This window comes from Pyrgilauda ruficollis, unplaced genomic scaffold (genome assembly GCF_017590135.1).
Source record: "Pyrgilauda ruficollis isolate IOZ18807 unplaced genomic scaffold, ASM1759013v1 scaffold4, whole genome shotgun sequence".
Lineage (NCBI taxonomy): Eukaryota > Metazoa > Chordata > Aves > Passeriformes > Passeridae > Pyrgilauda > Pyrgilauda ruficollis.
The window spans coordinates 14,732,150-14,757,473 of NW_024525489.1; the positions used below are offsets into that span (position 1 = coordinate 14,732,150).

The following is a 25,324-nucleotide window of genomic DNA, read 5'->3' on the forward strand; positions in this document are numbered from 1 at the left end:
AAAATTGATGTACCCCTCTTACTCTTTAAGAGGGTCTTTTTCCTCCAGTACATTTCATCCTAGAATTACATGTTGCAAAAGGTATTTGTCTGCCATGCCAAAAGAAAGAGGGCATCTAAAATAAGACTTAATTCTTCTGATCTACAGATGGGAGGGCTGAAGAAGCTTTGACATGCTCTGAAAAATCTCAGGAGGGCCAAAACAGAGATCTACTCCTAAAACATCCTTACAAAGCATTTTGAAAGCTCATGATGAAAAACACCCCATGGCAGTGACTGTACCAGTAGCGGTACCTGACTGCGCTGTATCAGTGACGCTGAACCCAGCATGTCAAGGGTTACAGCTATCCCACATCATATCTGGACACTGTGCCCAGTATTACTCCCACAGTCAAGAAGGAACACCTGCAGCCCAGCAGGTTTGGGGGATAGGGGGTAAGTGCCCCAAGATCGTTATAGGATTGGAGACCTTGCCACATGAAGAAGGGCTGAAGGGATTGGGTTCATTCAGCAAGGGGAATTCCATTCCTGCCTTCCAGTGCCAGATACTGAGAGATGATGAAGGCACTCTCTTCATGAGGATTCACTGTGATGGGCAGTTAAGTTATTTCAGGGCAAATTTCATCTCCAGGCACAAAAACTTCTCCTGTGAGACCAGCTAAAGGCTGGGGCAGGCTGCCTGGAGGTGTGGTGATGTTTCCCTCGATGGAACATGCAGGGCTTTGTTTGGCAATGCCCTAGATCACCTAAGGCCCTGCTTTCCACTCACACAGGTCCAACCACGCTTTCTGGCCATGGTCAAGCTGGGCTTTTCCCCTCAGTTTTTGTTTCTCTCAGTACAGCAAGATGCTGGAGAGCCCAAGACACACTGTCTCTTACCTCTGTTTTACCTTTCCTCCTGTGAGGGTACAGCTCTGCACCAGCAATAGCCAGCACCCAAAGGGCATCTTTAGCATCCTGTCAGCTACACCCATGCAAAAACAATATAAACACAGACACAGTGTCTGCAGTGCCCATTTCAGCACACACCTTCCTGCTCCTAGACAGACAGCAACACCAGGGCTAGGTCTGCATTCCTTGTAAGGACTAGTGATGGCACACTCCAGCACATCAGGAGCTGTCAGGGCCCAGATGCTCTCCAGTGAAAAAAAAACAAGCCAGCATGGAAAGAGAAAAAAATAAATTTCAAAATTTCTTCACTGCTGCACTTAGAGATAGCTGGGGGGAAAAGAAGTAGATGTTCTCTTTTTTCTTTTCTATTTTTGTCTTTTCCAGCATGACTTTTTAGACCCTCACCTTCTGACTTCATTCTGGAATGCTGCTTAAGTATAAATTAAGCTGGATCTGGCCTGAGATTTCTCTCTCAGATAAATATGAGGTTAGCTAAAAAACTCTAGTCATGGAAAAACTCATATGTCAAGAAAATCAAGATGTGTTTTAAAAAATTTTAAGAAACCCAGCAGCTTAACTCCTATTTCTTTTTTTAGTGAACAGAATAATCTTATAAAATTAACTGAAGATCAGATAAACAAAACTTCTGCTTAGGGCTGGACAGCATGGACATTTATCTCCAGATACAATTTGAGTGCATCTTCTTCACCTCTGCTTTTGTTCCTCTGCATGGGCTGCCAGCACCCTCCTCCCACAGACTCTCCCCAGGTTACAACAGCTAAGACCTGCCTCCCTCACCACTTTCTTGAGCAGTTCCAAGTCTCCTTAAGAATGTGAAGTTTGATCCATCTCCCATTGACTTCAGTGAGAGCTCAGTCAGATGCAGAGGTATTTTTTCAAGCTTTGAAAAAATAAATATCTGTGCAGAGGTAGCATGCTCAAAGATACACAGCTCAGTGGGTGTCCCCCATCTCCATGGGGGGAACCCTGCACTTGCCAGGCTACACCAAACACACAGACCAGGTCTTGGGGTGCAAGGGTGGGAGATGCTCACATCCCTCCTGCTGGCCCCAGCTCAGGCAGGGCTACAGCTCCAGTGCCCATGTTGCCAAAATTCATCAGGCCTTGGCCACCACCTATTACAGCAGCAAGAGCACGTGTCGAACTTTCCAACTGCAGTGCCACTTGCAGCAGAGCTTGGGAGAACTCCTTCTCTTACACAGCTTGGAACCCAGGCTGCCACGTTGTCTTTTACTGAAGAACACGCTCCCTGAAACACCCCACGGGACAGTAACTTGCGCAGGACTTACAAAACCTGGACTTACAGGTTACAGGAGAGCAGCAAGGGCCCAGAGGCACAGTGGGAGCTGCGCCATTGCTTCTCTTGGAGCGTTTGGTTAGGAGCTTTGTCACCTGAAACATTTGTGCATAACAGATGCTGTTACCATTTTTCCTGTAGTTTGTGACAGAGGTAACTCAGCAGGTGACGATCTCCAAACTAACTTAGAAATAAAGATTTGCATTTAAAACACAGAGGCTGTTGGAAAAGGGGCTTTTGGATACGGGCAAGAAGCTCAGGCTAAGCTAGAAAAAGCGAGGCTGTATCTGATATGTGCACATGACAGCAGCTGCTCCTGCTGCCGCCGGGGCCGCGGCTGCGCTCGGTGCTCCCACACTGACACCTAGCGCCAGCCAGCCCTGCCCGGCCCGGCCCGGCTCGGCTCTGCCCGGCTCCTCCTGCCCTGCCCGGCCCTGCCCGGCTCCTCCTGCCCTGCCCGGCCCGGCTCTGCCCGGCTCCTCCTGCCCTGCCCGGCCCTGCCCGCCGCGGTTCCTCCCGCCCCTCACGCCCACACACACTCGGGGTGCCTTTTTCTTTAAGTCTTGGGGAGGTGTTTTGGTCCTGCGCTTTGGGATTAGTTTTTTTCCTTAAATGAACATAAGACTGTTCGTGCAGTCTCCATAAAGTAGTTTTACACCTGCCACAGCATACCTGTTTTCCACTTGAATGGAATTCTTTTCCCTCATCAGCCCAGTGCTTTGAAGTCGACTTGGAAATAATGCATCCCATTGCCCTGCTGCTTGTCTGATGGACGCAATGCTGAGCCCATTCCAGAGCTATGTGCTTACATACAACAACCAAGTCAGTTTATTTCAGAACAGCTTGAAAGCAGCATTTTGGTTACATCGCAGCTCTGCAAACACAAAACCATTCCTTACAATGCAGAGATGTGCTTTCCCCCCGAAAGCAGCTGTGAGGCCAGACTGCATTTCCAGACCACCCATTTACAGCAGATATCTTACAGACAGATTCTTTGTAACACCAGCTCTTTGGACTGTGATCATAAAGAAAAATAAATTTTACCAGTAAAAAATATGCATGAGTTCAATACTTATTCATCATAGCTGAGCTTAAGGGATCGCTCTTCAAAATCTTTGTAATGGTTCTGGAGACAAAAGAAAAGTAGTTGAAGTCTCAGCCAACAAATCCCAGGGGATGGTTTTCCCTACCTGCCCACACAGAGCAGGATCCCAGACAAGCCTCTGTGGCTCGGGCACTAAGATGCCAACTCTCCACTTTCTGCTGCAAGAGTTTAGCAGAAAAATAAACACCTTTTACCAAAAAAGGGACTTCATAGCACTGCCGTTTTCAGTCTCGTGAAGTTACAGTCACAGGCTCAGGAAAGTAATTTCTCACTTTTTAAAAACTCACTAGAGGAAAAAAAGAAGAGATCTGAGAAGTTTGGGTTTGTAGAGTTCTTAGTTTGATGTGTAACACAGTGTTTTCTTCTTTCTGTCATTTAGGTCTTTGTCATATACAGAACAGATATTAGATCACTCAAGTCTAAAGTTTCATTACTGGCTTCACGCACTGCACAGTTTGAGGCCCTGGCTAATTCTCTTAATGAGACTTAAACACGACTACTAGAATATATTTTTTTTTTACATTAATATTAAAATAATTGGGCTTCACAAGCTTTGAAAAAGATATCTCAAAGTGTTTATATCAATCCAAATGTCAGGATTGAGCAAGTTATTTTGATTATCTTCTCTTAAATCCACCAAGAACCAAACACATCACCTTAAAAATCTGGGGGGTATGGAGGTCCATCTGTCACCTTTGCAAAAAGGCAGAGATGCCTCTATTTACCTTTATAACTTAAGGATTTCAGCATAGGATTCTCAATCCTGAATGTCACCAAACTGAGCTCCACTTGACAAGACACCTCCATCACGCCTTCTCTTTGAAGCAGCAGTAACAGGCTGCCCACCAGTGCACCTGACTGACAGCTGCACTGGACAGTGCTTGGCAGCACCTCAGCTCCCCAACAGGACAACAGAACAGCTGCTGACAACAAACTTGAAAAGCAACCACTTTCTTCCCCATCTTCTCCTCATTTCTCTGCCCTTTCCAAAGAGATCCAACCAACACACCCTCCTGCAACCTGCAAGAAAACAAACTGACATAACTGCTTCCTTAATTTGGATATACCAGTACCACAGCATTTTCATTCCTGGGGCATAAGCAATGGGAGAGATGCCTCAGACCCCGGCAGTAGGGAATGCACGTACTAAATAGGCACCAGAAAAGACATGAAGAAACAAACATGGAGTTTTCAGTTAATCCTGGTATAAGATAATCCCCAAATGACATCAGGTATCTGGAAGTTGTCTGTAGGGACAAATTGTTTTCAGAATTAGGCAAAATCAAATAAGAAAAAAAAAAAACAAAACCACAAAACAAACTTTAAAGACAATAGATTGTGCATTACTGAGAGAATAAAGTAATTTCACCCCTACAGACTAATTCCAAGTCATGTTTTGCAACCATCTATTGAAAAGGCCATCTGGCTACACTGTGGATCCTAACCAAAACATCTCACAGCTTTGACATGCACTGGACCCCAAATTTGTACTTGGTCACACTAAAGATCTTTTCAAGGCTAACTTTCAGGAAATTTTGCCACTGAAGTAGGAAAGCAAAGGGATTTTAAACATTTCTCCAGAAACACAATAGTTCTGGCATTTTTTGAGAGTGGATCAGATGTTAGTTAGCACAACTCAGCCTGAGGAAATAGCAACTGCAAATCATGGTGATCATTTCAGAGCCAAGCTTCCTTTGATGCAGAGCTTTTTGTTTTTTTGCTGAGGGAATAAAGGGAAAATTAGAAACAGGAAATGGAAAAACCCTACAGGTACAGAAACAACAAGCTGAAGTACTGTGAGACTGTGTGCAGATGTCAGACACTCTCCTCTCCCTCCTCCCATTTCACTACTTGACATGTCAATCCAAAAAATTCCCAACTAAAGCCTAAAGGAATATGCAAAACTCATCAGACACAGCAACAAGCCCCTGACTGGGAACCAGTGAGAGCAAGAGCTGTCTAAAAAAGTGAGGGCAAACTAACTATTTCTGAGGGCCCTGAGAAAGAAGAACTGCACTGGAGTAGAAATCCAGCTTAAATGAGAACACTGGATCAAAGCCACTCACCTTTAAAATAAACAAATACATCCAAACTGTCATCGTAACTCAACAAAGGCTGAGTTGGAGCAGCTAAACCCAACTCACTCCATGCCATACGGGTTTCAAAGCAGGAGGTGGCTCCCAATGTCCACAGAGGCATTCTCTGCCCAGCAGAACGATGCTGTTTCTGCCTCTGCTTCCTCCTACTTCTGCTGACCTAAACACAAAGCAGAGGAAGACCTATTGTGCCACTTCAGTGTGAAAAGCATTGAACTGAAGAACTATGAACTCAGTAGATAGTACTTGAAAAAACTTTTTAGGCAGTATTTAAGGGAAACAAAACACATAAAGCTCTTTGGCAACATGAGAATAGAAAAACAGAGGAGTATTTTAATCAATATTTTCACACAGTGAACAGGTCTCTAAAATGCCAAGAAATTTAAATGGGAATCATGTCCCTGGCTGGATTTCCTGCACCAAGAGTGGTGAACGCTCAGGCATCCTATGCATAGAAGAAACCTCCAGAAAAGTGAACAGGACTTAATATTCAGTATTGTCTAAACCAGACTCTTTTTGTCCCAACATGCTATATACAAATGTATATTTAAATTAGAATAAAATGTGTGGTAAAGCTAAAATAATGAATTAACAGTCTTGAATGAAGATTTTTCAGAAGATTCTGCTTTTCCTCCTGACACATCTTAAACACACGAGGAAACAGAGCACTGAAATCAACTCCTTCCAAGCCCACCAAAAGGGGAAAAAAAAAGAAAAATCTTAGTTCTTTTGAAATCAGGTATTTCCTGTTTAAAAAAAAAAAAAAAAAAAAAAAAGCTTTTACAAGGGATTTTTTAGTTACAACAGGTTTCACAAAGCTTTAAATTTCTCTCTGAGTGGATTTCTGAACTATCATTGCTGGTTATTACTAGTAGGCACAGAAAGTCCCATTTTAATTAGAAACTTTATTTTGAAATACATCGTACAATTTACATGTGAAGTGTTTTCAATATAAGATATTTAATAACATTATGCTGAGCAAAATGGCTGACCAATTTCCTCAAAGCTCTTCCAGTTATGGGCTTTTTTCATTAAAACTATCTTACAGAACTAAGATGCAACTTAGGCATTTGTATTCAGAAGCTAATTACTATGTTTACCTTAGGGAGAAAATATACTTAACTGCTCCAATTAACTGTATGTATGTGTCAATAATGATGTTAAGCATTTGGCATAAGACTGAAAGAAACCCAAGCCCTAATTAAACTTGTATTCACCAAGGACTTTTTTAAAAACAACCTTCATGATCAAACTACTTTGTTTATAAGGCACAGTCAGACAAGTATTTACAAAGACTGGCTGCCAATTCAGTACTACCTGCACAGCCCTCTTGCTGGTCTGTCAACAGTAATCTGAAAGTTGTTTTCCCTGCCTGCTGCTGAGACTTTCCAAGAACAAGGCAGAACAGTAAGGCAACTTAAAGAACAGGCATGCACAGGAGTTTGGCATTTGGGATGGATTTTGAACATCTGCAAAGTAGTTCATTTTATAAATGGAGCATTCACCTGCCATTATTAAAATGGTGGCCAACTGTGACGAGATAAATAGAAGTGATGCAAGCAGAGGGTATTTTAATAGGAATTAACAAGATGTCTGGTGTGCTTTCAGCCAAGACTTTGCATGCAGCAATTACCACAACTTTCAGAGATAGTCTAAATTTAATTCTGAAATTCCCCTCTGCCACTTAGAAAAGATGAATGTACCAGGAGGTTTCTTGACAGCAGGTGAAATATCAAGGAATGAAATCTCCATTTAGATAATGAGCCAATACTGCATCCTACTTTGCATTTTTTATTAGAACAAAAGGAAGTCTTTAGGAATGACAACTGAAATAATTACATCATTATTTTGGCTGCAAGAAAGTTCAAGAACTTTTAATATGGGATGTTTAAAAAACATGAATCAATTCTATCCACAGTCAAAGAATAAAAAATAAAAATGGGGAAAAAAAAGAGAGCCTTACCTTCCCCTTCCAAATAACCTCTGAGGAATAATTGCTTGATATTAGCACTGTATGGCTTCTGTGGCCTATAAATGCCAGATAGATATTCTAAGAATCATCATTTTCAAGCTACTGCTTGTTTTCAATTTTTAGTGACTTCAAACAAAAATACTCTGTTTATTTCACTTGAATAATCAAACTTAGCATAAAAATTGTTAAAAGTGTATTGCCGATACAAATTTGTATCACACACTAAAAGATACTACTTCACAGATTAATTGTGAAACAAAAACTATTAGACTATACAAAAAGTTTTCCAAATTCTTTTGCACAGCTGAACTCAGTGCTGGTTTAAGATAAAAAAATCTGTAAATGATGTAGTCAAAAGATGTTGAATACAAAATACATTCTGAAATATTTTACAGATGGCTGAATTATCAAGCATAAGAACTGAGGATAAAGAATGTTAATGACAAGCAGCCACATACAGAACACAAAGCAATAAGTTTAAATCAGACTATTTTGGTTTGTGTAGCCCTTTATTAGCAACTAAAATAGAAGATATCTGTTGTACATCACGGGTAGTAACTGACTATACTGGAGTTTTATTATATTCTAATACAGAATCATTTATAAATGCGTTGTTTTCCTTTTTTTTTCTTTTATTAAAAAGCTTCCACCCCTTTTCCCCCCTTTTTCCGTTTACAACTTGCAAAACTATTCTGAAAGCTGAGTATATGTGCACAGGTCTGCAAAGAGTGCAAATTTAGGATATGGTAAATGCTTTACATGTTGTATTTTTAAGGACAGTCTACCACCATGCCTTCATAGCCATTATCTTTTCCAAAGAAAAAAAACAACTGTCACAAAAAGCTCTGATACCAGTCTTCCTTCCATTGTCCTAAACAAGAAAGCATTTTTAAATGAGTTGAAACTAAGGAAGGACTACACCTACTAGAAAAGAACAGAGTTCTATTAGTTTGAGGTTTCAGTATACCCAAAGACCAGGGACTGTATCTTTGTAAGGGCTAGGCTGGGACCCCGAATACAGAGTGTGTGCAGGTGCCATCCCTGAGCATTCAGCAGTTCAGTGGACCATAAGTGCTCCAGCTGCATAACTCACTGAGCTGTCTTGCCAGTTTCGACACTGGCTCGACTGAGCATAATTCAAAAATGAAAAGCTCATATTCATTCCATTCTTCTGGAGCTCGTTGATAGCCTGAGGAGAGAAAGAGAGCTGTTTAAAAAAAGGTATCAGTGAAATTACATTTCCTAGGTCTCAAAGGTCCTTGCACCATCTCTCATAAGCTCCCAGTAACCAGTGGATGTAGCCTATTTCTGTGCTGTTTTATTCACTGACGCTTCCCCCACTGCACTGTGCACATCCGTGCAGTTCTCTAAAGCAACACCAAACCTTTCATGATACCTCTTTTAGAAACAATGCTTTCAGTTCTATGGGGAATTTATACAGTAAGACAGATGCAACAGAAAAAACCTAACACTATTAACACTTTTCAGATTGCATTTCTTCTATCAAGGAGAAAGAAGGTATAAAGATAATTCATTAAAGCATGAAAATTGGCAAAAGTGAATGAACAGAATTTAGCTGTGATTCACTACAAAACTAATAATTATCTGAGGGTAAGAGTTTTGCAGAGTTGTCTGAGGGTAAGATATTTGCAGAGTTGTCATAGTACTGAACTTTGCTACATGCATCACCAATATTGATAATGTTCATACAAACTTTTACGGACTCCACTTCTAAAGGTTCCTTTCTATGTTCTCCATTCAGACCACATTCCCAGTGAATTAAGTTTTCCCTTTTAAAAAAATTAACTTCCTGTTTCAGATTTGAATTACAGTAAAAATACAGTGAGATTCACTCAAGCAATATGACAAATCTGCAGCACTCCACCAGTGCTGTAAAGCAGCTGCGACCAAATTTAGACAAGTACGTTAAGCCAGGTTTATGTCTGCACTGCATCAGCAAAGCAGAATAGGGTAAACAGAAAGTAATCTGAATTCTAACTGCAGTTAATTTATGAGTTAATGATGCTCTGTACTAGTACTTACAGAGGCCATCTCTCACCATATTTTCAAAATTCAAAACCACTGCCAGACATCACAAGGCACTCACAATAGCTAGCTAATAGCAATATAGAGAAAATAAATACACGTTTATAAGTACTGATTCAAAAGAATAAGTACATACTTCTTCAGGGAGATGGATTTATTTGTTCATTTATTTAGGGCCAAGAGAAAGTGAATAATTGCATTTCATTGAAATTCAAAAGGAATGTGGTATCTCCTTTCCCTTAGGGAACTGAAAACCCTCAGCCCTTTCAAGAGCTTACATTTGTCTATATGCAAGACACGAAAATCAGAGAACAATTTGAGAACACTCAAAAAAAAAAATTAATTCAAGGCCTGACATTTTAGAACTAAGGAATACTGCAGCAATATTGTGTTTTACAAATGCAAGCATTTTCCCAGAAGTTGCATTCTTCAATAAATCAACAGTTACTTACATTTAATAGCACTCCAATAGGATGTCTTCCACATATTGTATTATGGTATTTCTTCAAGTAATTGCTAAAAGATACAGGATCTAGCTGCTCTATAATGCTCATACCCTGAAAAAGAATTGATAGCAATAATTACATTACATATTCACAAGCAGGTGTTTATACATCATCTACTTGTTACAACAGAGCAGGAGGAAAAACCCTCTACTTTGTACCAAGGCTATTAAAGGAATCTCAGCATGTGAGCTCTAGCTTGTAGTCATCTTGTTTCCATTACTTGCCAAACTAAAAGTGCAGGAGCTCTTCCAGAGCTGTCATTAATCCACAGATCTGTGAAGTTATCTTTGCAAATACCAGTGAAGCTCACATTAAAAAAGCTCTGAAGACTAGTTGATCCCCACCATTCAAGACTGCCCTAGTTCCATAAGATTTGGTACAGCTATAACCAGACAAATTTACTAAAAGGGCAAAGCAGGAAGAAGTAGTGCCGCCATCTGCTCTCCCTGGTAACAAAGTTCAGGGTCAAGCACTTGTCTGGGACTTCCAGATGTCCAAAAACCCTAGATAAAACCAACACCATACATGTGCAATTCACACACATAACAAGTGCGATGTATCCTGGACACATCAGACATGCAAGGCAGTTGATCTGGGCATGGCCTGGCCATTTGCTCAGAGCATAAAAACCAGATCCAGAAAATCTCTAATGCACTATCAAGTTGGTGCACAACAAAAATGAAAGAACCAGGAGATGGTGCTTCCACTTTACATGAGACAGCCACACGTATGCATCCTTTCCTGCACTGAGAGTGAGACCCACAATGCCATGGAGTCATGCTAAGAATATCAGCACACACGTGGAAAACAAAATTTACACGTATACAAATATTTATATTCTTAAAAGCAAAAAGAATCCTACAACTCCAGATACAGTCTACTCTTAACCCATCCCATAAAGCAGATCAAACACCATGAAAGTAACTTGTTTAGAAACAAGTCCAAACCAATTGTTGTCTCAGTTTTATCATGGGTTTGCTCTTTTGCCTGTATTAGACTCCATCCTCTTCTTTTTTTCCTTCCTCTGAAAATTATTCCCTTCACCAGGGAAATGAGCTCCAGACACTCACTAACTCAATAAAATACATAGTTATGCTGCTTCTGTTGGTGAAACAGTACGTTCTTCCTTAGAGACTAGAAAAAACATACTTTGCATGGAAATAACTGGAGATTGATACCAGAAGAACAGACAATTTAAGATTTCTGCATTTGTCCCAGCTCTTTCCCCTACTTTTGGGTGATAAAAGGAGAAGCCACAAAGCAGGAAGCAGTCAGTCTGAAGTCTCCACCTCAAGAGTGAATTTTCCACAGCACTCTGCAAGGGCGTTGGCTGATCTGGCAGATATCAGCTAATTATTCAGGCTGGATCACAGCTTACAATGGAAGAGCAGAAGATTCCCAGGAGAGCTGGGAGAATTACAAACAGCAACAATAACCACTACCCATGTGTGCTTTTAAATAGAAACAGACATGTGAGGAATCCACAAAGAAACACATTTTATGGAAAAACAAAACCAAGCTAAGCTGGCCCATTGGTGGTAAGAGCTCAGTTCTTCTGGAGTCATGGTGAGAGTGTTTGGACCCCTGGCCAGTAATTTCAGCTGTTAATCACTCCAGATCTACAAAGCCTAAACGAGTGCCAAAAAAAAATAATGGTAGCTATTCTGTAACTAGCAGTGATTACATAGATAACATTGCATTGCCAAAGTTTCCAAAGCATATCTTCCAACCATCCATTTACCTGTAGATTGTACATGTCAATACACAGCTAAAGAAAGCAGAACTAAACTTGACTGCATATTCAAGTGAAATTCAAGATGCATAAGGCACTTACTCAGATACTGAACAGTTCATGAGAATATATTTTACCTGTTTGTAAAACCCTTTCATGACCTTTTAAAAACATGAAAATGGCTGCTCAATTGAGAGATTACTTTTACAGTTGTAAGTCACTGGAACATACTGAGCAGAGGCATTTGAGCATTTGTCTCAAATGAATGGACATGGATTTATGAGAATGCCTAGTAAGCTTATTTCAATGCACAGTTCAGCACTGCAAAACATTTACAGCTATGCAGCTCATCCCAGAAAATGCTAACAGAGTTCCATACATCACAGACTACAGAAAATCTATAGGGAATTGGTATGAACAGATGTCCTACAAGCATTAGGTTGTACTGAACTTTTCAATCTTTTGGATTTAAAAATCGTTGCGGCAGAGGAACAAAGACTATCAACTTTGTTCCTCAGCCTAAAATGGTGTTGAGAAACAACGGAAACATTTTTGCCAGGTTGTGTTTTATAAAAAGCAGAGGTATATGAAGCTAGTAACTTCCAGTATTTGAAACAACTCAGCTAGGCATGGCTTAGAACAGAGCTAGAACACATAACAAAACCCACATGATGAAAGTGTAAGCACAGTTCCACAGTTTATCACGTAGTCATTATGGCATCATGTAGAAATTGCATACCTCAGTAACCCAGATACTGCTAATGGCATCTACAAAATCCTAGCACAGTGCACTTAACATGATTACAAAGTTACCTTTTCAAGTAACATCCCTTAATAGGATCAAGTATCTACAAGCCTACAAAAAACACATATCCCAAAACAAACAAAAATCCCCTCCAACATCCTATAGGCTCATTTTATACTATATGCCAATAATGCTTTGCCTGGTCATGTTAAAGTCTGTTATCAGTTATTTTAGCTGTTTCTTCACACTTCAGGATCTAAACTAATAGCACTCTAATGGAAGTGGAAACAAACTTGGTCTTAGTATCCAGCCCAACTATCTTTGCATGTGTGAGTCACTCAGACTACAAGACAAATAACCATTAGGAAAATTAGTGTCTAGGCACAGAGAAGAGAACAGGGACCTGGACATCCAGGCCGAGACTCAATCTTGCATTATGCCCAGCCTAAGAAGCCTTCCCAGGCTGGAGCACTGTGGAAGGTCCTGGCACACTGCAGCAGCACTGCAGAAGCCACCAGAATTCAGCAGGTCATTAGAGGTACCTGAGAAGCCATGGGTGCTGAGCATTTTTCCTAGACCAAGTACTGGCTACTCCTGCACAGCACTCTTCAGTGCCTGTATTTTTCCCCACCAGCATTCAGGGTAACACAATCCTCCTATTGACTCAAGTGAGGAATAAAGTATCCCATACCAAACTTATGCTCATATAAAATGAGCAATGTAGCAGTGAAGATTGAAGTGAGCAGTCTGCATTTTCTGTCTAGGCAATCAAAAACAATTACTCTTCAAAAATGTCTTACAAAATACTTCCCCCACTTACATGTAAAAAGACAGTGTGTTTCAAGTTATGATATATGAACTATTGCACTTGAGCTGCTCGGTTATAACTCTTCATTTGAGGGTTCTCACCTAAGGTACCCCTTCTAACCACGAGGTTATTTCCTCCTTTTGCAATTACATCACAAAGTAGGCTGTGGTGACAGTGGTCAGATCAACAATTACCATGGAGAAACTGATGTCTGCCCAGCAATATTTACTACACTCTATTTGTTTTATGCTGGAGCCTAATGGCTCTAAACTTCAATGCCCAATGCATTCAGCAGTTTTTATGCACTAGGTGAGAAAATGCATCTATATGTAAGGTCCAGTTCAATTAAGGAAGAGGCCATCATCCTCCCACAAAGGTATTTCCAAGGAAAATTGATTTCATCTTGCCCCAGAATACCTTCCTGCTTACAATGTGCTCAGCTGACTGCTTTCCTAGTTAGGGCCAATAAAATTAAGCTAGTTTTAGTACAGCTTTGTCTCTATCTTATGCTATTTTGTCTGTGTAGAGGCCTACTGCTTACAACAGTACAAGTTTGTTTAGTACGTCAAATCACATGAAAAAATCCAATACTGATGGATACTGCAAGAAAACAAGAAGTAGCCAAGTAAGACATAAAACTGAACAAACTACCAAAAACTGGAAAAATGTGACAGGGAGATCTTTGTGATATTGCTAAAAAGTTATCTCTGAAAATCACCCAAAAAACCTCCTCCATATAGCATCTGAATATGGAGTCACATGTTCACATATAGCATGATACAAACAAGCAAAAAACCACAGTATGCTGCTATACGTGTTTAGTTTTCCAGTTAAACTTCAGACTGAAAAAGTATTTTCATAGTTATTAAGCAGTAGACATGATTTGCCATGCTACAAAAAATGTCACTTCCATTTAGCTGAATAACTACCAAAATGAAGTCGGTGCAGCACTGTATTCCCTAAGAGCAATTAAATGCCAAAGTCCAGTCCTTCTTCAAGCTTTCACCACACAAATTAACAAGGGGAAACTAATGTTTGTTAATGCACCATAATCTGCTCTCCTGCAAAAACACTCAAAGCTACTGATGCTGGGATTCTGCAGAAAAACACTTTTCTTGATAGAGAAGCCTCTCAACTGCTACAAGAATTATTAAAAATGGGATAAACAGAATGAAGGCAAATTATTTACTGTTATGATTTCTACTTCAGTGATGAATAGTAGAAAAACACAGAGGTTAATATGTATACACAAGGCAAGAAAGTCTAGAGATATCTCCAGCAGACAGGATTTATTCCTTCAAGACAAGGAAAAAATTAACATGCCATGAATAAGAACAGCTCTCTGTTCTAACAGAGTCTATAGAAGTTACATAAATGATGCAAACAGTTGTAAAACAAATTTAATGCTACATATTTCCAGAAGAATTACTTCTAATCTGTGCCTTAAGTATAGTCTTGAACATTAAGTTGTTGGGGTTTTCTTATGTTAAAAATAAATCCTTGGCTCCTGTAACTGCAAAGAAAATGCAACATAATTGGCATTGGACCTTTATGTATTTAGCATGCCTTTCAGCCTTTGGCCAAACCCAAAATGAAGTATGGTGTACTGCTTTTTCCTCACCACCTACTACAGAGTAAGGGGCAGGGGAAGGCTACTGCCAAGAAAACAGTAGCTTTCATTTTCCTGATCAGTGCAATGCCCTACAGCCTTTCCTCCTCCAAATGGATGTTGCTGAAACCTTTGCATAATCACAACGCTGTTTCTATATGCAGGTATCACAGCTAACAAGCTGGAACTACCACAATTTTCCATGCATAATTTTTATTGCTTTTCAAAAACAAAAGAGGGTGTGTAGACAGAAATTATGATACATCAGGGCATTTTAGGTAGGTGAACATGCATTTTTTTTCATTAATTGTGCTTACTAATTTATACCCGCAATATAATTGTGTGCAGTCAGTAAAAGGGAGGATACTAGCTAAGGCCAACAGCTAAGTTCTTATTGTGGTAAACAAAGGAAAATTACACATTCAATAAAATAGCTAATCTATAATATCTTGTTAGAAAAATTCCTCAAGTGTTCAAAGAAATGGAATGTACAGGAGAAATTTGTTAGTTAGTTCCACCAAATCTGAAAACTTACCATTTTATCTAGGTGCTCAATGGATCTATAAATTTCTCCTTGGGATTCATCATAGTAACTGTAACGGAACCTCTGACCTTGAAACAAAAATCATGTATAAAATAAAAAAGGGAAAAATTGTAGCTAAACCACTCCCTAATACTTACTAAATATTTGAAAGTATAATACTTAAAGTAGTAATCTTCATTTATTTTATACTTTTTAGCTCCATTGAGGAAATTCTAGGGCAATCATAAAGTAGCAGCCCAGAAGTAAAGTAAAAAAGAATACATGATGGGTGGCTATATTCCTAAAGAGAAATCTGCTATGCAGAACTGACACTGAAGTATCACTCACTAATCGCCTCTTATTGCCTTAGAATTCTAATTCTGTAAATTAAGAAGTAAAGCAACATTTCATTTTGCTATCCTTCTTGACAAAGTCAGCCTTGGAGTCAGGCTACTTCTGCTTGCACAACAATACCCACAGTAAATGAAGGTTAAAATAAAAAATTCATAATAATTCAATGAGCAGTTCTGGATGGGTCATTAGTCACAACAGGACCAGGTCATTCTTGTATTCACCTTCCACCTACTCCACTCCAAAGATGAGTGAAACATGCACTTAATTAAGTTGAGCAAAGACGGCAATGGAAAAAAAGGAAGAAGGTCTGTTGTGTCACATATCTTTCTGAAGCAGTCCCTTTTCCAGCTACTATTACACTTAAAAGAAAAATAAAATTATAAAGCAGGGCAGAAGTCAAGGCTTCTGGAGTCTGTATCTCTGTCACCAAGATGAACTGGGGTAGCACTGGTGAATTGGCATAAATAATCCATCTGCTATCTTACCCAGCAGTAAAACATACAAAACTTATTTCTGTCAAAGGAATGTGGCCATGCCCAGTGAATTTTTAGCTAGTTTTGAAAGCTGTTTTGAGGTGCTTAAAAGAAGAGTATAAAGAGCAAGCAACTTCAGACAATTATTTCATTGCAACAGTAAAGAGATATATATAAATCACCATTTATTTCCTGCACTACACTGAAAACACATTACCACATTAATATTTTTACCTATTATTCCAGATTTTAAAGACTTTTTAACTTTATGAAGGCATTTAAGTTGCAAAAATGAATTTACCAGAAGCTAAAATGTTCAATGTTTAATAAAATACATTATTTGAAAATAGCTAGAAAATATTCAATATACTCTTATAATGAGATATGGAACTTACCCCAATGGCAAAAGTCAGAAGAAACCACAAAGAGATTACTAGGATCAGCTAGGTATTTACTGAAGAGTTTTCCAAATTCCTGCTCTTTTGACTCACTCAGTGCTCCGACCAACACAGGAATAATAGTAAACTCATCCTTATGGCTTATAAGCAAAAGAAAAAAGGTTGTAATTCAAGTAACATCTGAAGATTTTTCAGGGCTTGCTAACTGAAACTGCAGAATGGTTTAAAAGGTTGCTATTATTTGAAGATAGCAATTTGGTAAGATCATACTAGGATGTTGTTTTAGAACCTCAAAGTACTTCAATTTCAGAAAACATACATTCCCAAAGCCAGTATTTCTCTCTGCTGCAAAGTGAAAATACCAGGCAAACAAAAAGACACAGTGAAATCAGCAATGAAGTAAGAATTAATTTTTCCCTGTATAGATGCTGCATGTTGGGTAATTCTCCAAAGTAAATTAAACCTATATGAAAATGCTCAACACAGTACCCAGACATATACTGATACTCTAGGGAAAATTCAAAACACAATGGAAATTAAAAGAAGAAAAAAAAAAAAAAAAAAGGATGGGGCACATCTTAGGGAAGAAACCCCAACAAAGAATGACAATTTTTATTTAGAGTAAATCTTTGAAACAGCAGCTATAAACACACCCCTCGTTTCAAAATTTGTATTAAAGCTGCAAACAAACTTAAAATCCCACAGAAAACTATCTGAACTTCTTTCAGAGATGCCTTGAAAAGTGGGGGGGGGAAAACCAGCTACTGAAAAATGTTCATGAAAGCATATCTAATATTAATTCTATTAAGTAAACCTGTTTACAAGAGGTGTTATAACTTCATTATTTAGGTGTTTGCTTTGCTCACAGTTTCAATTACAGCAACTTACCCTAGTCTCTGACCCTCTCCTTATCAAAATTTTTATCAGGGGATGAGAGGAGTATGAGCATCATACACACCATAAGGTCTTCTATGCCATAAAATGTGTTATTATTTCCTACTGCACTTCACAGCAGCTCAAACATTTAATGCACATAATGTTCATTTTTGTAGAAGTAATTAGCCCTAGTACCTTTCCATGGCTTTAGCAGTATAAGGCAAATGCATTTCAATACTGTGTTCATCTTCGTCTGTCTGTAGGGACATGCGCTCAAACATTCCAGTCTTCCACAATTCTCCATAAACTGAAATGAATTAAAGATCAGGTTTTATTTTTTATTTTTGCTTACTTTAAAAACTGCTTCAAGTGCAAAAATCAAGCTACAGTGTACCTTGACAGAACATACCCACCATAAAAAATTACTTGCTTCTAAGGACTATCATCATAAACCACTTGTTTCTAAATAAATTCAGAAATAAAATTATGTTCAAGTCATTAAAATATAAACATAATTCAGTTTACAAAATGTGTTAAATCAGTGACCTTACTAGTATACTGAAAAAGATTGCTATAATACAAAATTTAATTCACAAATAAAACATTTGAAAATATACATGCACTTTCCCAGACAATGAATTTTTATTTTCATAAGCTACCCATTATATGTTGAAAAAAAATTAATCAGATGAGCTATTGCTCGATTTGTCACCAGTTAATTGAATTCATTATTGACTGAATCATGAAATGTAGAGACAGCCACAACTGATTAAGTAATCCACATTTGTAAGTTATCTTTTCTCCTCTCAAGCATACTTGAGAGTATACAGTCACCTCCACATTCTGAAAATTCTCCACTGAACGATGAATTTCATGTAGGGCTGTGCCTCCTCCTTGACTCCATAAAGGAGCTCTACAGAAAGCAAAACACTTCTTACCTAAGGAAATTCTGCAGGCACTATGTAGAAAGCCTGAATTAGCTTGCTTAATCACAGTTACAATGAAACACAGCACATCTGTGCTAATTAGCCCATCTGAAAAAGATACTGTATCACTTAGGTATACCTCAAAATACATAAAAGCCAAAATATCAAATTAATCTTCATTGCACTGGCATTTCATGGACTACAAATTTCTAAGTTTGCAAGTTAGAAAGTCACATGCAATCCAAATAAAAGCAACTTTTTGTTTCTCTGTTATTCCTTTATCAGAAATCAAACTCAAACCAACTAAAAAACCTTTATTTCCAGCCAGAACACTTAACAGGAGAATGGAAAAGGTGTTCAGTGAGTTATTATTTTATGTAATACTTTTTTAGTTTCAAAACCATGAAGCACACACTCAAAATTGCAAAGATAAGCAAAAATTTAGAACTCTTGCCAGGAGGAAGAGAGACACTATGGTTATAACGTGACCATGTCTGAAACGACCAGGATCATTCAGAAGTTTGTTTTTTGTTGCACTAAAACCAGACTTGCACTTGTATGCCACTCAGAGCAAGGAAGTGCCCAACAAGAAGAAAGTGCTCAGGGCTGCAATACCACAGTCAACACCCAAGGCTCAATGATGTCCAAGCTCCATAGTGCACTTACTCTTTTGGTCAATTCGAAGATCATACAGAGGTGTTCTGTAAATGTCCACACTGGAAAGCGCACATCGGGAGAGGGGCACGTGATGGGAAGGCCCAAGAATGAAAATTTTTCGGCTACAACAATTAACACAGAAGGCCACAATTTAGACAACTGCAATTATACAGCAACCCAGCTTAGAGTAACAAGTTAAATAGAAACATACAAAGTGATATTCTCTCATGGCTACAACAGTTTTACTCTGTTGTCAGTAAGACCCCACATCAATCCATGGCCCAACCTTGCTTGGTATCTCAGGAATTATCATGAGATGAGTTCAATAATGCTCTAGCCTTAAATCTCTTAAGCAGGTTATATATCAGAGGGCATTTATCAGCTAGAAATTTGTCTGACTTCAGTCATTTGGAGGCTGAATGATGCGTTACAGCCACTTAAAACAGATATTTGAATTCTCTCCTTGAATCAACACAACCTTCAGCTACTCACCACCTTCAATAAATACAGGATCAAATAATTATCATCTATTCAGAGTTTTTCACTTATTTACTTGATTAGCCTTACTTGGGTTTCACTAAATTAAATTTTAAGTCCCTCTCAAATGCTGGGTTTATGTTGTTACATGTTATGGTTTTCTTGCTGTTGCATCAGCAACAGAGACTTGGACTGGCACATTCATAGCTTTAGCTGATACTGAAACCTTCTACATGTCATCATGATATCATTATTTCACCAAGTCCTCAATTCCTGGCTCTTGATTAGATATTAAGGGTCTCCTGCCACAGGACTTAAAAGAAAAAATAAAAAAAAATAGGCATTTCAGCTTTTCATATTCAGGATTATATCATCTTGCTTCTGGCACTGAATTAAATGGGTGGGAGACATGTAAAGTTCTGAGGATTTGAGGTTTTTTTAATCCCTTATACAGGGAGTGCTATTACAAGGTATACTGAAACACAAACTTCCTGCAAAGCTAATAAAAAACAAATATTCCAATATGCAATAGTTTAGCTCAAAGATGAATTCTAAATATCCCATGCAGTAAAAAACAAGTGATCCAGCAAGTTCAACCAACTCCTTACCAGGGAACCTAGGGAATGCAGCTTGTTCCAGAAATTTTAAAGGAACTAGGTATCTGTCATACCATGAGCTATTTTCACATCATTTACAATACATTAGAAAGAACTAAAACCATTGTCTTTGAAGAGTATTACAGCGTGTTATCTTATGAACAACTGCTAAGTGTAGTCAGTTTTCATATAACAGTGCAAAATAAATACTTTGAGTAAATACTGAGACGTTTTAAATTTTTGTCATTTAGAAAAAAAAATGTTGCCGTCAGCAGAACATAAAAATTATATTCCTTTACCCAAAAATAACTGGATTCAAATTTTCAGAGGCAGACACAGCATGCTGGTTGGGTTTTTTTTTACTTTTTCTTTTTTAAAACTTGTTAGAAACAGAATTCCATTTAAAATTATTGGCACAATTCACTTTCATAAACACACTGGTCACTTCCTCCACAGTAGAAGAGAACCCTGTCAGTATTCAGCCCATAATCCTGCACTAAAAAACCAATGCAGAATCATGGTGAAGTATTTTAATTGACCTAATAAAACAAACAAAACCCCCCAACAAAAAAAAAAAAAAAACCAACAAAACCAGCTTGGGCTTTTATAAAAGCAGTGGAACATCAATAATAAACTGAAGAGTCTTTAAGCCCTCCCTTGTAAATCGTTAGTTACCAATTATTTTAACAATATTCTTTTTTTTCCCTTTTGTAACATCCAATTTGAACATTTATGATGTTGAAACAGAAGTGAGGCATAGAAGGCTAAAAAGAACACAAAATTAAAATCTGAGTACTTGAAGATGTAAGAATGTAACAAGAACATTACACTTATCAGAGAATTGCAACCTCAGGGTCTTAGGCTTTGTAAAGAAAGCTGTAATACTCACGTGATATTGGGATCCACTTGTTTGTAAGCATGGGCTGCACAAGATCCACAATAGGTATATCCTGCATGGCTGCAAACCAAAGCACAAAATGTTAAAATTTAAATATTGCTTAACATCTTAAATATGTTGATATTCAGTGTTAATGTCTCAGGATTTTTTTTTTTGTCCTAAGTGAACTAGGAATTGTGAGAGTGATCCAAAACTCCTGAAAGAGTAGGAAAGAGCTGCTGCAGTATTGATCACACCAGACACATATTTTTTGAAGAACTGCAGTGACCATTTACTGACCAGTTAAAAATCTATCAGTGACCACTGAGCAGTCAGGAAAGCCCCAGATCAAAGGGCCTACCCTTACCTGTAAAGGATGTATGCACACTGCACAACTGCCTGTTATCAGAAGCTCCTGATAACACCAACAGTGCAGCCAGTAAACAAGGGAGTGGCAAACTGGCAAACTACTGGAGAAAGCTCTTCTAACTACACTCCAGGAACTGAATATAATGACAGTAGAGGAGCCTTGGCAAAGAGAGAACTACATGTCACAGCAGATAAAGAGAGAATAAAAATGCTCTGTCATTGAAGAATAACTTAGCAACAGAATGAACAAGCACATGAAAAGGAGTGGAAGGCAGCATGCTATCTTCTACTGCAGGGAATAAGCTATGTGCTTCACCATTTCCTGTCAGCATGGTCCTTTCTCAACCTCTGTTCCTGTGTGTGGTCCAAAACAATTTATAATTATTTTGTCTAGTTGTTTCAAATATTGCCTTCAAATATGAAGAACCATTCTCTTCAAGCCCATTAAAATGAGTGAAAATTCACATGACACTGCTAAAAGCATTAACTTCATAGAACACTCATTCCTAGAGTCCCAGGTCAAGTGGCAGAAAATGGCTCCTGGTCACCCAGCAGTATGCCCACACCACAGCTTTAGACAATGACACTGAGAATGATTCATGCTGCAAGCCCTGAGGTATACAGGATGCTTGAAGAGACAAGTTCCCATTGACAGCACTGAAGTATTTTCTATGTATTTATATGGATGTATGCTCAGATACATTTGTATTCACCCACACATTGATATCTGGAGAAAGTTATCTTCAAAATGACCCTGGGATTTTACTTCATCACTTACCCCACTCATTCTAAAGAGCTCAGAAAGGTATTAACATACATGCTAAGGGGGGAAACAGGAGACCAAGACCTCACAAATGGGCAAGGTATGTTATTAGACAATGTCAAAAGAGTCTGCTGAAATGTTCCCTATGCTACAGGCTTCTTCCATCTTCCACAAAAATATTAAGCATATCCCATTTCAGAGGTGGTAAAAAAAGGGTACAGTTAACAAAAAAAAAATGTGGTGAGATCACAGGAAGGCTCCCAGCAATTCTGGCAAAAGAACCTAACTACATAATCTGCAGTTGGAAGGTCTCTTTCCTGACATTCCTGCAAGAAAGACTAAGGCAGATGTGGGACAATTTCTTCTGCACACTCAATACTATTATGTAATACTTCAAACATTATGACAATGCTATGTTAGCATAGGACAAACATCATATTTAAAGGGCTTTTTCCAGTGTTTCCTTCCAACTCATAATTACTTGGAATGACCAAACATGCTTGTGTCATTACATGTCTCAGCTATCTTCAAGAAATTGAATTCTCCCTAAATAGTTCAGATGATCCCTATTTCACCTGTGGACAAATAGCTCAAACAAAACCAAACTAAAATAACAAAAGTAAACCATTTTGGATAGTTGAATAGTGCTCAATTGCTTTTTGTTTTTAAGCTCTCCTAAATTTTATTTAGGGGCTGTGAGGGCTGCACCAGTTTTGTTTATTTTGTTTTGGGGTGGTTTTTTTTTTCTGTTACTGGAGGGGTTTTGTTTTTATCATTAATATAACTCTTACCCATCTTACAGGATCACAAACAAATATTATGTTTGCAGTCCATCACCAAAAGCAAGCTAATCATACACCCAAATGTACACAGATTTCTGCCTTTCTACGCTATACCCAAAATACTTAATTTAGAAACCCCACAACCCTTCTTTCAACTAAATACTAGCTTTAACCAGTTTTCAAAATCACCAGAAAAAAAAAAAAAAGAGCATTTAAACAAGTATTAGATATAACGAACTTCTGTTTCAAACTTACGGTGCAATAATGGCTCTTGCAGGTCTTTTTGTGGACTGTACTTGAGAAAGCCAACCTTCTAGCTGTGCATTCAGCTGGGGTCCTGTGAAGAGACATGGAAATATTGAAGCCATAAAAGAACCTAATACATCTCAAAAATTTACAAATAAAGCTTGAAAACCCGGCAGATTTAAATGTCATCTTAAACATTCAAAGCTGGGTTTAAATCTAAAAACAAATAAACAGAAAAAAACATTCCCCCAAAATACGCAATGCAACAACAAAAAGAAACCCCAACCCTGTAATGTTGAAGGTTACCATAAGAAAGTTTCAACCTCCTAGTCTGGGAAGTTCATTTACTGCACATCCAAACACACACTTATTGTTTCTGCTCTCTGAGAACTAATGAACACACCACTTCACCATTTGAAAGAATGGCTGCAGATTTCAAAAGAATGGCTGACAGATGATTGTTTCCTCTCATAACCGAATTTGCAGAATTCAGATGTAAAAAGTTATGATCTTTATCAAGAGAGCCCAGTATGAGAAGATGACATAATACAAAGGCCTGACACTTGCATGATAGCCAATGACTTTGGCAATAAATCCTTTATTAAGCAAGTACAAGAGCATAATACAAAACATTGTGAATGGAAGATGTGCAAATGCACAGAAAAAAGCTAGAAGTGAGAAGACATTATGCTTATTCTAGCATCTCAACAACTTCTGGTCATTCAACACATACTACAAGTACATGATCACTTAGTTGACATTAACTTTGATAACTGGCCAATCCAAAATTTAAATTTTTTTAAACTAACTTTTGTACCTCAACAAGTAGCAAATATTCTTAACTTAATCACCTGACAGATGATAAAAAAGCCTTCTAGAAATACAACATTAAAAAAAAACCAAACCAAACAATCCACATTTCAATTATTTCCCATCACAAGAAAACTTTCTGATGTTAAGCTATTGTTCAGGAAGCAAGTCTGGCAAATACAGTACAACATTCTTTCTTATTAAAGAACACTAAACAAACTTCCAAGAAAAACTCATTCAGCTGCTATTATTACAAGTAACATAGCATTAACAAAGAAAATAGATGCACTTTTTTCAGCTGATACTATGCTTTTGACAGAACTCTATGCCAGCAGAGTTTATCTGTGAAGTATGGTGCAGCAAGCTGCTTTTCTTCTTCCATGCACGCTGTAGATCTTTGTATCTTCCCCATGCAGGTGTTGAACTACCAACTGCCAGCCTAAGTCAAAACCAAATTAAACTACCTGAAGCCATTTCATAGATACATTCCTAACAGCCCCGACAAGGGCTGACAGCTCTCCAAAAGGCTGACAAGAAACATAGGGAACGAGAGAAAAGGTGTCACCTTTTGCAGAATCCCATTGGTCCCTGATCAGGGACAGTAAAAAAACTTGCCCTAGAAAATGCAGACATGAAGGGTAGAGGTGATGAAGCTACTAGTTTTTATACAAAGCTTAAATCCATGTGTTTCTTGAAAAATGACAACTTCTGTAGTTGTGAAGAACCCTACCTTCTTATATGAAGGAAGTGAACAAGTGCACCAACATTTTCCTATGCCTTCTACCACACCTTGAAAGCCTCAGTTACGCTCTACAACTCTACAATTCTACAAGGTGAAAGAGTGACAGAGTACCTGTTTTCACTCATGTAATACAGTGATTTTGTGAAATGATGAAATTGTTATAAAAATTCCACCACATACCAATTTTGTTCTGCTGCTTGTGTTGCTTGGGGAAATTACAAGCAGCTGATGTGCAACAGAGATAAGCATAATGACATCTTAGAAAATGGAGGCTATTGGGGAAGCTAAGTAAAAATAAATAGGTCTCTATTTTCACCCTCCTTCTAAGATAATAGGAGACTAACAAAACAGTACACTTTTACAGTATTACCACTTTTATTTGTTATATACTTCAGTGAAGAAACAAATTACCTAAAAAATGTTTTTACTTCCTAATTCTCCCAAAATATGTAGAAAGAGAAAATACTTTTTGAATGAAGCTCTTCAGGAGGACACTTTTTTTCCCCCAACACTGATTACCCAGACTTAAACATTACTTCACCCTACCTGATTTGTTCTCCTCAAAGAAGAGGATCCATAGGCAACACAAATGCAAAAGTGACAGAACTCGTCAAACCAAGGGGAACTC

The 25,324-nt window shown here is 38.3% G+C and overlaps 1 protein-coding gene across 2 annotated transcripts; it reads right to left on the reverse strand.

Annotated features, from left to right (window-relative positions):
- Nucleotides 1-7,871: 7,871 nt before the first annotated feature.
- Nucleotides 7,872-23,238, reverse strand: MEMO1 (mediator of cell motility 1). Of its 2 annotated transcripts, XM_041476985.1 has the most exons (8): nt 23,154-23,238; nt 20,997-21,065; nt 19,044-19,156; nt 17,647-17,758; nt 16,573-16,715; nt 15,363-15,439; nt 9,880-9,984; nt 7,872-8,570 (listed from the first exon to the last, which is right to left on the reverse strand). In XM_041476985.1, exons 4-8 carry the CDS (start codon nt 17,730-17,732, stop codon nt 8,439-8,441), a joined length of 543 nt encoding a protein of 180 aa, XP_041332919.1. In that variant the 5' UTR covers nt 17,733-17,758; nt 19,044-19,156; nt 20,997-21,065; nt 23,154-23,238; the 3' UTR covers nt 7,872-8,438. The 2 variants fall into 2 exon arrangements, with proteins under 2 accessions (XP_041332919.1, XP_041332920.1); XM_041476986.1 differs by lacking the exons at nt 16,573-16,715; nt 23,154-23,238 and having other exon boundaries at nt 20,997-21,063.
- Nucleotides 23,239-25,324: the final 2,086 nt, after the last annotated feature.

Coding starts and splice junctions, on each gene's coding strand:
- MEMO1 (XM_041476986.1), bottom strand. CDS start 21,063: ATGCAGGATATACCTATTGTGGATCTTGTGCAGCCCATGCTTACAAAC. Junction 19,157..20,996: donor CAAGTGGATCCCAATATCAC/GTGAGTATTACA, acceptor TAATTGTTGTAG/CCGAAAAATTTTCATTCTTG. Junction 17,759..19,043: donor TCTTCGAATTGACCAAAAGA/GTAAGTGCACTA, acceptor AATTCATTTCAG/TTTATGGAGAATTGTGGAAG.